The sequence below is a fragment of the Balaenoptera borealis genome (assembly GCF_965194805.1).
Source record: "Balaenoptera borealis genome assembly, chromosome: 2".
NCBI lineage: Eukaryota > Metazoa > Chordata > Mammalia > Artiodactyla > Balaenopteridae > Balaenoptera > Balaenoptera borealis.
In genome coordinates, this window is record NC_138867.1 from 111529764 (window position 1) to 111543299 (window position 13536).

Consider the following 13536-nt stretch of genomic DNA (forward strand, 5'->3'; position numbering starts at 1 on the left):
TTATGACTTCAGCGAGACCCAGTGGCTGCAAATTCATGAAGCAAGGGAAAGAAAGAGGCTGACTTTCCAGAGAAGAGAGTACTGTCAGGGACAAGAGACCACCTGGGGGTTTGCTTATCCTCCATATTATAAAAGCACTTTCAGAAACACACCGAAAAGTTCCTTTAAAACACGGAGCTTCGGGTTTGCCAAATACCCGTGGCCTTTTCTTTCCACTTATTCTCTTAACCCCCAAACACTTCACACACAAAAAAATTTCCCCGACTTTAGAGGAATAAAAAAATCTTCACAGAAGTTTAAAAAACCTCTTCAAAGTGGCCTCACCCTCGTAAATGATGTCCCAGACAGCGCTGGGCACTCCCCAGCCCTCCCTCAGGGCGCGTACTCCACACCACCTGCGCTGTGAGCGCCCCCTCACAGGGACACAGCCCCACAGGCCCACGCAGGACCAACCTGGCCCTGAGGGCCTGCTCCGACAGGACTGGCCTGAACAGACGGGCGGGCCAGAAGCCCTAAACCAGAGTGGCTACAGAGACTGCCTTACCCTCGAGGCCCGCAAGACCAGCTCTCACCACCTCACCTCTGGGATCACGCGCCACACGCCCAAAGCCTTTCGGGAAACCCTTGGCCCCGCCCCCCCTGCAGACTGCCACCACAAGCCCCACCCCCTCCTTACCAAGGCTGTTCACAGGCCCGCCCCATCCGGGTACTTAGCTCCCTCCGGAAGGCCGCGCTTTATCGCCACTTGAGGGAGGGCTGCAGATGGTTAAGCACTGTTTCGGGCGCTGGGGACAGAGAAGCGGGAAGACAAAACTCCTTACCTTAGGGGGCTTCTATTCGAGTTGGGTTAAAACCTAATACACAAATAAGTTTGTCATTTAACGGTGGCGGTGTGTGCTATGAAGAAAGCAGAGCGGGGTGGGGGGGGCGGGAGGGAAATGACGCAGATCTTCACAGAAGTCTTGAAAGGCCTGTCTGATGAGGTGCCTGAGAAGGTGGGACTTGGTCAGTCGGAAGGGAATGAGGACAGAAACTCTCTGACTACCTGCGGGAAGAACATTCCAGGCAGAGGGACCAGCAAGCACAAAGGCCTGAGGAGGCCAGTGTGTTGGAGCGCAGGCATAGGGGAGGGAGGGTGGTGGGAACCGGAAGGTGCTCTCCGCCTTTGCCAGCCGCTCGCCCTCCGTGAGGGTGAGGGCGCGGGGGTCCCCCTACCTGGAAGGATTGGACGTGCCTACAGGCCGCTCAGCGTGACTCGAAGCCAGGCGACTGCCCCTACGAGCCCCAGTCACCTCTGCATAACCAGCGGTCAGGGTGACGAGGCGGCCTTGGTGGACCCAGAAACAGGCAGGCAGCTTTCTCGCCCATGTAAAATAATGATGATTAGGGTGGGAATGATTTAGGGTGGGAAGATAATATACAGGATGTCCAGTTAAATTTGACGTTCGGATACGCAACGAATAATTTTTTAATACCTCTCATGCAAAATTATTCGTTGTTTATCTGAAATTAAAGTTTAAGGGGGTGCCCTGTATTTTTGTGTGTTAAATCTGGCAACCCTAATGTTGGAGTTCAGATGCTAAGTTTGGAAACTTAAGCACGGTGCTATGCCAAGCCATATTAGAGCCTGCGACAGAAGAAATCGCGTGCCCCTCATGTACGTGTTTTTGTGTAGTTTAATTGTTAGTGTTCCCAACGTAGTAAATTAGTTGAAAATATTGCAAAATTGAAAAGATTGGTATATTAAAATTCACATTATTTTTAAGTATTTTATTTATACCAAAAATAAAAATTACTATGTTCTATTTTCCTGGTTTTAGTGGAGGCAAACTCGTCAGTAAAAATTTCAAAATTTACCTCTCTTGACCAAGTGCAATCTTAAGTCATCTTAAATTAGCTTCAGTTTACTGAAACTTCTTTTATAGGATGCCACTGTGACTGGTATTTAGAATAAAATTACCTAGACCACTTCCAAGTTTGTATAAGATTGCGCTAAGAAAAATTTGTGAATCAGTTTTAGAGGATCCAAACACAATGCTGATTTGATATTACAAATCATTGCTATTGTATGCTGCTTAAAACTACTTCAGGTGAAATGTCCATAGTATTTAAATTATCAGACTATTTAACAGGCTGCTTTTTGTAAATCAGATGTATTCATAGAAAATAACTTTTCTCCAGGTAAAAATTCAGAATATCTGAAGACACTTCACTTGGTAAGTCCACATCTAGGATATCTATAATCTCTTTAATTTCTATTTGATAAACACTTTTTTTATAATAATTGATAGACTCATCCAATAATTTGGACATTCCCAGTTTCTTTTCGTTTTCAAATTCAGGAAGTATATTCATACCTCTTGCTAAAGTTTAACATTAATCAAACATACTTTCAGTTACTTGCTCTCATTTGTTATAAGTAAAGGGATAGGACTTCTATTAAGCATGCAGCTTTGTATATAGTCGTGATTTTTTAAAAACTTTTTCTTAGTTCAAAATATCATCCCAAACATATAAGTTGCATAAAAATTTGTAATCTATTTGCACAATGATGCTTTATGTTTCAGCATGTTGTATTTTGTCATTTGATGTCATTATCTTTTAACATTTGACAAACATCTTTAATTTGTATGAAGTGCCTTGCTTGCATTTGATCTTGATGCCCCTCAGGATTAGTATTTGTGTTTTAATGTAGTTTTTAGAACAGTCATAATATTCTAACTGCTCAATGAATTTTATATATATCTATCTATATCTATCAATATATCTATATCTTTACAGTACTAAAAAGGTTATATTTGAAGTCACTGAAAGCAGTCTTTTTGCACATTAAATTATGAGCTGTGGAGCAAGGCACAAATCTGGCATAATCATTTTTGGGGGAAATAATGGCTTATATACCCTATATACACACCTGCAATATTTCTTCCATTAACATAACTCTGGCCTCAAAGGTATTTTATTAAAAGTTTCATTTCATAAGATAGCTCATATCCCTTAATCTCTTCAATAAACTCAAAATTTCTTCTATTATAGTCTTTCTTTTTAATATTTATTTATTTATTTGGCTGCATCGGGTCTTAATTGTGGCACGCAGGATCATCGTTGTGGCATGCGGCATCTTTCGTTGCGGTACACAGGCTTCTCGCTAGTTGTGGCACACGGGCTCCAGAAGACGTGTGGGCTCAGTAGTTGCAGCGCACAGGCTCTCTAGTTGTGGTGCGTGGGCTCTAGAGTGTGTGGGCTTGGTTGCCCTGGGGCATGTGAGATCTTAGTTCCCCGACCAGGGATCGAACCTGCATCCCCTGCATTGGAAGTCAGATTCCTAACCACTGGACCACCAGGGAAGTCCCTGGTATGATATTCTTAATGCAAACATACTTAAAAATCTGACACACTTGTTCATGATGGGCTACATCTGATATACAAAAAGTAAGGGAAAGTATTTGGCCTCTTTTATTCCCAATAATGTTTCAGATCTAATATAATTTCCTAGCAGCATTATGTACCTCCCTGAAATTCATATGTTGAAGTCCTGACACCTGGTACCTTGAAATGCAACTGTATATGGAATTAGGGCCTTAAAGAGGTAATTAAGGTAAAATGAGGTCATATGGATGGGCCCTAATCCAATATAACTGGTGTCCTTATAAGAGGAGATTTGGACACAACACATTGAGGGGTGACCATGTGAAGACACAGTGAGAAAGTGACTATCTGCAAGCCAAGGAGAAAGGCCTCAGAAGAAACCAAACTTCCTGACACCTTCATCTTGGACTTCTAGCCTCCAGAACTGTGAGAAAATAAATTTGTTTTAAACCACCCAGTCTGTGATATTTTGTTTTGACAGCCCTAGCAAACTAATACACATTGTAAATTTGTTTTGAACTTTATTAGACAAATAAGGCACAGATTCCTTTTTATGATAGCTACATCAACATTATACTAACTATAAGTTCAATTAAATTAAGATACATACATAGTTTTTGGTTTTCCAACTTTTAAACTCAACTTATCCTGGATATTAAAAGTGTCCAAAGTATAACTAACTGACAGAAGTTGGAAGGTAAAAAGGCATGTGAAAGCTAATTTTATATGTTAACTTGGCTAGACTATGGTGACCAGTTGTTTGGTCAAACACTAGATCTTCAGCTCACATACTAAAATGTCAGAGATGTTACCTTAGGCTTACAGAACAAAAAAGATGTTTGTGTTACCAGGCAAAGAAGAAAGGACTATAACTATCAAAAAGTGACAAAGGGAGGAGGAAGATGTAATGTAGGATAGTGAATAAAGCTAGATGATCATCGCTCAAATTTCTGAAGTGGAAAAATCAAGAGACAGCACTTTGTAAATATTTGCTTTATAGTCAGAACAATCAAAGACAATTGAAAAAGTTCCTCTAACAAGGGGGACTAGAGGAGGACAGAGTAGGGTGGGAAAGCATTATTCATGGTAAGCTCTTCTGTTCCTTATTTTTTTAAGCCATGTGCATGTATTTTAAACTGGCATAACAGAGGAAAAAAATTTCTATTTGTGCTTCAAGACCCAGATCTATTGTGGTGCCAACTCCCTCGTTAAATGAGACCTCACTCTCCTGTGCTACTCAAGCACTAGGTTCTCTGTTATCAAACCTCTCAAACTTTACACATCTATTTATGAATCTCTTCCATTACCCAAAATTATTTAAAGATAAAGGGAGTATTTATCTTTGCTACCACGTCAAATCTTTAATAACTGTTGAATGAATAAAAATATAAATTACTTTTTTTAGGTCAAAGGCTTTGGGAAGCTGCCAGATGAGGGTCTGATTTCCAAGCCTTTCACTAACCAGCAATGAGACCTCATGTGACCTCAAATACATTATCTAACCTTTCTGACCTTCAGCTTCTTCTGTATCTGTTCTAAAGAGTTGTGAGTTTGAAATAACAGACTGCAACATTCCTAGCGCACTACCAAACGCACGCACACTGAAATGTTCCAACTCTTTGGTGCCATAGTGAACATGTTAATACTTAGCTAAGAAGGTTAATAAAGATTACTGAAAACAATGCCATATCTCTAAGGTTATCTTTCCAGGACCACACAGGGATTGACAGGAAGGCAACAACACATAACAGATTCCTTAATGGCTGATTCCATGCTTAATGCAGGAAATGTTTAAGATGAATGTGGAACATCTTATTATACCAGATAACAAAGGAAGATATCAAAGGCAAATGATATCTGTATTTCATTTCACATGAAAATTAATTTCAAAAACTCAAAAAGAGAATTCTACTCCTAGCTAAGATGGTATAGCTTATGGTAGATCAACTTTCATGTCAAAAACAACCATGAAAGCTGGATAAATCTCTTAAAAATCTGAAGACATCAACAGACTGCTGAAGCAAAAAGGGCTTGAGCATCAAGATCCTGGGGAAGGATGAATCTCAGGTGGGTGAGACAAAAGTCTGGCCTCTTTTATCCTTTGATCATTTACTGATTCTAGGCATAGCATAAGAGACTGAGGATCCAGATAAAGGACCCAAGCAACGGGCAACTGCTAAGAGACAGAGAAACCAGCAGAGGTCTTGGTGGTCTCAAAGGGCACTGAAAGACAAAAATAAGACTAATTGTTTTAGCATATTGAATAGGAGGGAGGGGTGTGGAACTTAGTAAACCATTCAGACTGTTTACCCATTAGGACATTTTCTGAAATCTGAAGCCATGCACAATGGAAGATTAAGAAGCTAAGCAGAAAACATCTGGGGAAAAAATGTATTTGGGGCGCAGTGTCTGGATACTGAGGATACAAGGATTACAAGTGTAGAACTGCCAGTGAGACAGATCCAGGGAACACTCTAGGCTGTCAACTAAAAAATCCCTGGTGGACTACATCCTGTAAGGGGGTATTGGGGCCCAGGGTAGGCCACCCCAAAACGCACCTCAATGGCATATTGATTATTTTGAATCAAAGTTACTTAAGAAATAGACATCACAAGGGGGACACTCTGACCCTCCTTTCTGTCTCCCTGAAAGCAGGAAATCTCTCATGTAAAAGGTGCCCTCCTTGCATCTGAAGGTAGAAGGACACCCTTATCACCAGAGTTAGGGAATTCAGACTGAGGAGCCTGCATAAATCTTGTTACTTATTTAATTTACCACCCTAAGTCCAAATTCTGTTTAGATTTTTTATTAATTGAGCACCCAAAACTTAAGTTTCTTTGTCCTGCCAGTGCTTCACAACTTTATTGTTTCTTTGTCTAAAAGGTATAAAAGCTGCCTGCTTTGGCCACTTCTTAGATCCCATTTCTATGAGACCTCTGTATGCATGATTTAAAATGTTTTTTTCTCCTGTTAATCTGTCTTGTATCAATTTTATTATTATACCAGCCACAAGAACTCAAGAGGAGCAGAGGGGGAAATTTTCCCCTCCCTGACAGGGGATAACAAGGGTAAACCAGAGGTAGTGTCTGAAGAAAACTGCAACCCAGCCTTAATTAAGTCAGCCCAGGCCCTGACTGGATTAAGGTGATCAATCCTCACTCTGACTAGTAGGAGAGTGGTGTAGGAGGTTATCACCATCCAGAGCCTCTATAATTTGTCATACACAGTGTCCAGCATTCAATCAAAAATTATCAGGCATACCAACAGAATGGACCAAATGACCAGAAACCACAGGAAAAAAAAGACAATAGAAAGAGATACATACAAAATCTAAATCATGGAGTTATCAGACAAGAATTTTAAAATAACTGATTCATTAGTTAAAGAAAAACATGGAGAAAACAAAAGGTAAATTCCCCAGAGAATTAGAATCTATTAAAAAAATTGAAAAGACATTCTAGAACTGAAAAATAGATGAATGAATTAGAAGACAAATTAATAGAAAATAGTCTGAAGCACAAGGGGGAAAAAGAATGGAAGATATAGAAAAGGAGACATAATGAAACACAATGAAAATCCAGATTACTGGGACCCCAGCAAGAGAGGAGAGACAGAAAATGAGACAGAAACAATATTTGAATAATGTTTGAGAAACTTTCAGAACTGATCAAAGACATCAACCCACAAATTCCAGAAGCTCTGTAAATGCCAGGCCAGAAAATAAAAAGAGAAACTCACACTAGGTACATCATAGTAAAACTAGTGAAAACCAAAACAAAGAAAAATCTTAAAAATCAGATAGTAGGGAGGGGGTGTGGGGGAAATTACTTTCAAAAGAGCAACAAAATGACAAGATCCCTGAATTTTCAACAGAACTAGTATAAGGACAGAAAAGAATGGAATTACATCTTTAAAGTGGTTAAAAAAGAAAAAAAAAAACTCCTGGATACATTTAACAGAAATGAATTAGTATGTAAGAAGACAGTTGTAAAAATTACCCAAAAACATACATAGATATTAAAAATATGAAAGACAGCTTAAGAGATAAGAATAGTCCAATATACTCTAATTTACATTTAACCAGAGTTCCAGAAGGAATGCAGAAAATATTGAAAGAGAAAAGGATTGAATAATTATCCCAAACTGATTAAAGATACTACTGCATAGATTCAAGAAGCCCAAAGAATCTCAAACAGGACCAAAAACAAACAAACAAACCCACCTAGCTTACCAGTAATTTTTGTTGTTTCTCAGCTCTAAACTCGTCTTTCTATACTCTGCTGTTATACTGGAGTTGCAATTCTATATTTCTCAGATTCCCTTACTAGCTGGCTTCCTATTAGGTTCTGATGGTGGAAGGCTCTAGAGGGAGATTGCATGGCAGTAGATGGGTAACAGTTGCCCTAGAGCTAGTGATTTTTTGCATGAGAGACAGTTTTATATATTAAGCCACTGATATTTAGGGATTATTTTATTACTCTAGCATTAGCCTAGCCTATCCTAATAAAATATGTAAAAAGAATCTTTTTAAGTAGACCCTTGCACCTCACATAAAAAATAAAACCTAGGTGTATTAAAGATACAAATGTAAAAGACATGACTATAATGATTTTAGAAAAGAATATAAGAAATATCTTCATAATCTTGGGATACAGAAGAATTTCTTTTTTTTTTTTTTTTTTAATTTTTACGCTTTATTTATTTATTTTTGGCTGTGTTGGGTCTTCGTTTCTGTGCGACAGCTTTCTCTGGTTGTGGCGAGTGGGGGCCGCTCTTCATCGCCGTGCGCGGGCCTCTCACTGTCGCGGCCTCTCTTGTTGCGGAGCACAGGCTCCAAACGCGCAGGCTCAGTAGTTGTGGCTCACGGGCCTAGTTGCTCCGCGGCATGTGGGATCTTCCCAGACCAGGGCTCGAACCCGTGTCCCCTGCATTGGCAGGCAGATTCTCAACCACTGCGCCACCAGGGAAGCCCCAGAAGAATTTCTTAAACAAGACATAAAAACCATAAATCAAAAAGGAAAAGCTTGATAAATTTGACATAGAAATTAAGAACTTTTGTTCATCAAAAGACAGAACTAGGAGTGAAAAGACAAACTAGAAAAAAGATATTTGCAAAACATGTAACCAACAAAGAGCTTGTGTCCCTAATATATTAAAAATTCCTGTGAATTAGTAAGAAAGACTTTAACAAAGATGAAACCTAAAGACTAATGAACATACAAAAAGGTGTTCAATGTCATTAATAATCATGTTAAAATAGATAACACTATACACATAACAAGCTAGCTAAAATGCACAAGTATGATAATACCAGATATTGGAGAAGGCTGGGATAACAAGAACCCTTATTTACTCCTGGTGACAATGTGCATAACCACTCTGGAATACATTATATGGTAAAGTTGAAGACACACTTATTCAGACTCAGCATTTCCACTTCTAGAAATATATTCTCCAGAAATGTGTTTATTTGTACCAGAAATCACGTATAAAAATGCAACGGCAGCCTTATTCATAATATAAAAGACTGAAACCAACTCAAATGTCTATCAACAGTATATCAGCTATAATATGGTGCTGTCCTACCAAATACACTAACAGAACTGAACTACACGAGTTAACATAAACTACAGCTGCACAGTAACATGAATGAATCCTAGAAACAACTGTCAAATAAATGAAGCCAAACACCCCCCAAAATATACTGATTCCATTACAAAAAGTTCAAAATAAGGGAAAACAAAATTTTTGTTTATTTTTTATTACTATTTATTTAGTAATAAAACTTTTATTTTTAAATAAATTTTATCTAAAATAAAATTTTTATTTATTATTTTTTATTACTATTTATTTAGGGATATAGACACATATAGTAAAACTACAAAGAAAAGCAAAGGCATGACTACCACAAATCACTAGACAATGGTTACCACCGAGGTACTGGGGGAAGGTCAGAAATGTGATCATGGAGGGACTCACAGGAGGTCCTGAGGTGTAAATTTCAAAATAATCTCTTCTCTAACCCAGGTGATGGTGACATGGGTGCTCGTGCTCACCTTCATATTCTTTAAACTGTACATCTATGTATCACAAACAATTCTGTGTGTATATCTCAAAATTTTAAAGTTAGAAATTTCAAATTATAACAGCATCACAATCATGGACATATATGATCTCTATGTTCTCTGAGATGCAAGGAGGGACTGTCTCCCTTACTTTGCAGAAAGGACACTGAAGCTTAGAGAAAAAATAAGTGTTGAAACCTGGTCTAGAACCTAACATCAGGGTTTGCCACTCAAGTATTCATTACCTAGATTCTGCCTGTACAGAGAAGATGCATAGGAAATGATGAACTTGGTAAAAGCTCCCCGTCTTAAAAAAATACTCCAAATAAGGCTCTTTAAGGCTTCTGGCAGGGACATTTTATTTTTTGGTTAAAGCCACATTAATAGAAATTCCATAAAAACAAGCATGTAAACAAGGTATCAGAACTTTGGTTCACTGAAACATCTCACACCTAAAGCATCTGAGGTACAAAAGCACCTTGCTAGGTGCTAGACCACCTGACTCTGCTCCAACCCTACCCTTGCGGCCAGAGATAGCTGACTGGTGAGGCTGGGACCCAGGTCACCCAAGTCACCCAGGACCTTCCCCAGGACCTTCTCTGCTCCAGACAAACATTCACGCCTCCAAAAACCCGCCTGACAAGGGCTGGAAGGTAGAGGGGGTCTGTCACGTTGAACTTGAAGACAACATGGGCTGTGGGGCCAGGGAGGTGAAGGGAAGAAAAGGATGTCAGTCAACTTCTGTTGATCCACATGGCCTCAAGAACTCCTGTCCTCGTTCATGGAACCACTTATTGGAGACTGTGAACAGATAGAAAGTATGTTACAATCCTGTTGGTTCAGCAGCCAAAATTAATGATTCCTTCTTGATGACTCCTACACTGGGCTGGGGAATCAGACATGAGTAAGATTTGGTTTCGGGTATCAAGTTGCTTATGAGCTGGTGAGGAAGAGAGATAATTGTACAAAACTCTGTCAGTGACACAAGATATATGTGTGTAGGTTGCCATGGAAACAGAGCCAAAGGGCATCTAACCATGTGGGGGAAGAGGAAACTCCAGGGCTGGGACATAGAGCTGAATAGGAGTTATCCAGTGAAGAAGATGGACAGAACAGGTGGTTCCTATACCAAGGGGGTCTAGGAAGTGGGAACAGGATGAGAAAGACATCAAGGCATGATCCACGCTGGTATGTGTCAAGGACCCCAACAAGCTTGATATTACTGGGATGTGGTGGGTGGGAACTCAGAGGTAAGAGACGAGGAAGCCTGTCAGGATTGTGGAGAGCCTGGATGTCAACCTCAGGAGCTCTGGGCCAGCAGATCAATCTTGTGTTCTGTGGGTAGCAGAGAAGCAGAGCTGATGCTAGCACTATCACCTAAAGTTGTGTCTTAAATGCTCACAAACCACAATTTCACTTCTCAACATAGACTCTTTCATAATGAATGAAAAAAAAAATTGCTTTTAATGTACTAATCAAGTCATAGTACTTTTAAAATACAATTTATAATAACTAATTTTTGTAAGTAATACACGTACTTAGTTGAAAAAATCAAATTGTTCTACAAGGCTTATAATGATAAATAGCAATCTCCTACCTACCCCTTCCCAACACCAATCCCCACTTCCTCTAACATTCAACTCTTTTGTTTCTTCTGATATTTATCCTCATTTTTCTAAAACATAATGTTATTTCTTGACTTGCAACTTTAGATCTTATATGTTGATAGTCTACCATGGAAGATGGAGATATGGAATTTTTTACACCACTCTTAAAATACATAGATCCCCCTCCCATCCCCCAATATAGTTAAATCACAAGTTCTAGTTAACTTAATATTCAGTACTTACATTATTATGTCATGTAAATATTACTCACACTTGAGCTACCGAATAGATGATACAGCTCACCCTTGAACAACACGTTTGAACTGCGTGAGTCCACTTATATGCGGATTTTTTCCAGTAGTAAATACTACAGTACTACATGATCTGCACTTGGCTGAACTTGCAAATGCAGAACCTTGAACATGGAGAAACCGTGCATATGGAGGGCCAACTATAAATTAGACACGGATTTTCAGCTGTGCAGAGGGTCACCACTCCTAACCCCTGCTTTGTTTTTTTTTTGGTTTTTTTTTTAAACATCTTTATTGGAGTATGACTGCTTTACAATGGTGTGTTAGTTTCTGCTTTATAACAAAGTGAATCAGCTATACATATACGCATATCCCCATATCTCTTCCCTTTTGCATCTCCCTCCCTCCCACCCTCCCTATCCCACCCCCTAGGTGGTCACAAAGCACCAAGCTGATCTCCCTGTGCTATGTGGCTGCTTCCCACCAGCTATTGGTTTTACATTTGGTAGTGTATATATGTCCATGCCACTCTCTCACTTTGTCCCAGCTTACCATTCCCCCTCCCTGTGGTCTCAAGTCCATTCTCCAGTAGGTCTGCATCTTTATTGCCATCCTGCCCCTAGGTTCCTCATGACCACTTTCTTTTTTTTTTTTTAAGATACCATATATATGTTAGCATACATTATTTGTTTTTCTCTTTCTGATTTATTTCACTCTGTATGACAGACTCTGGGTCCATCCACCTCACTGCAAATAACTCAATTTCGTTTCTTTTTATGGCTAATATCCCATTGTATATATGTGCCACATCCTCTTTATCCATTCATCTGTCGATGGACACTTAGGTTGCTTCCATGTCCTGGCTATTGTAAGTAGAGCTGCAATGAACATTGTGATACATGACTCTTTTTCAATTATGGTTTTCTCGGGGTATATGCCCAGTAGTGGGATTGCTGGGTCGTATGGTAGTTCTATTTTTACTTTTTTAAGGAACCTCCACACTGTTCTCCATAGTGGCTGTATCAATTTACATTCCCACCAACAGTGCAAGAGGGTTCCCTTTTCTCCACACCCTCTCCAGCATTTATTGTTTGTAGATTTTTTGATGATGGCCATTCTGACTGGTATGACATGATATCTCATTGTAGTTTTGATTTCCATTTCTCTAATGATTAATGATGTTGAGCATTCTTTCATGTGTTTGTTGGCAATCTGTATATCTTCTTTGGAGAAATGTCTATTTAGGTCTTCTGCCCATTTATGGATTGGGTTGTTCGTTTTTTTTGATATTGAGCTGCTTGTAAATTTTGGAGATTAATCCTTTGTCAGTTGCTTCATTTGCAAATATTTTCTCCCATGCTGAGGGTTGTGTTTTCATCTTGTTTATGGTTTCCTTTGCTGTGCAAAAGCTTTTAAGTTTCACTAGGTCTCATTTATTTTTATTTCCATTTCTCTAGGAGCTGGGTCGAAAAGGATCTTGCTGTGATTTATGTAAAGGAGTGTTCTTCCTATGTTTTCCTCTAAGAGTTTGATGGTATCTGGCCTTACATTTAGGTCTTTAATCCATTTTAGTTTATTTTTGTGTATGGTGTTAGGAAGTGTTCTAATTTCATTCTTTTACATGTAGCTGTCCAGTTTTCCCAGCACCACTTATTGAAGAGGCTGTCTTTTCTCCGTTGTATATTCTTGCCTCCTTTATCAAAAATAAGGTGACCATATGTGCGTAGGTTTATTTCTGGGCTTTCTATCCTGCTCCATTGATCTATATTTCTGTTTTTGTGCCAGTACCATACTGTCTTGATTACTGTAGCTTTGTAGTATAGTCTGAAGTCAGGGAGCCTGATTCCTCCAGCTCCGTTTTTCTTTCTCAAGATTGCTTTGGCTATTCGGGGTCTTTTGTGTTTCCATACAAGTTGTGAAATTTTTTGTTCTAGTTCTGTGAAAAATGCCAGTGGTAGTTTGATAGGGATTGCATTGAATACTTAGATTGCTTTTGGTAGTATAGTCATTTTCACAATGTTGATTCTTCCATTCCAAGCACATGGTATATATCTCCATCTATTTGTATCACCTTTAATTCTTTCATCAGTGTCTTACAGTTTTCTGCATACAGTCTGTATGTGTCTCTAGGTCTGAAGTGGGTCTCCTGTAGACAGCATATATATGGGTCTTGTTTTTGTATCCATTCAGCCAGTCTATGTCTTTTGGTTGGGGCATTTAATCCATTTACATTTAAGGTAATTA

The 13536-nt window shown here is 39.2% G+C and overlaps 1 protein-coding gene across 16 annotated transcripts in view; it reads right to left on the minus strand.

The window, feature by feature from the left end:
- Positions 1–9768: 9768 nt before the first annotated feature.
- The window catches only part of LOC309622791 (prolyl 4-hydroxylase subunit alpha-2), a 75919-nt gene continuing 72151 nt past the window's right edge, over positions 9769–13536 (minus strand). For all 16 annotated transcript variants that reach the window (XM_082378945.1, XM_082378954.1, XM_082378947.1 and 13 more), the window contains one exon: positions 9769–10235. In XM_082378945.1, the coding sequence (XP_082235071.1) occupies positions 10165–10235 (71 nt within the window). In that variant the 3' untranslated portion in view covers positions 9769–10164. The remainder of the gene's footprint in view (positions 10236–13536) is intronic.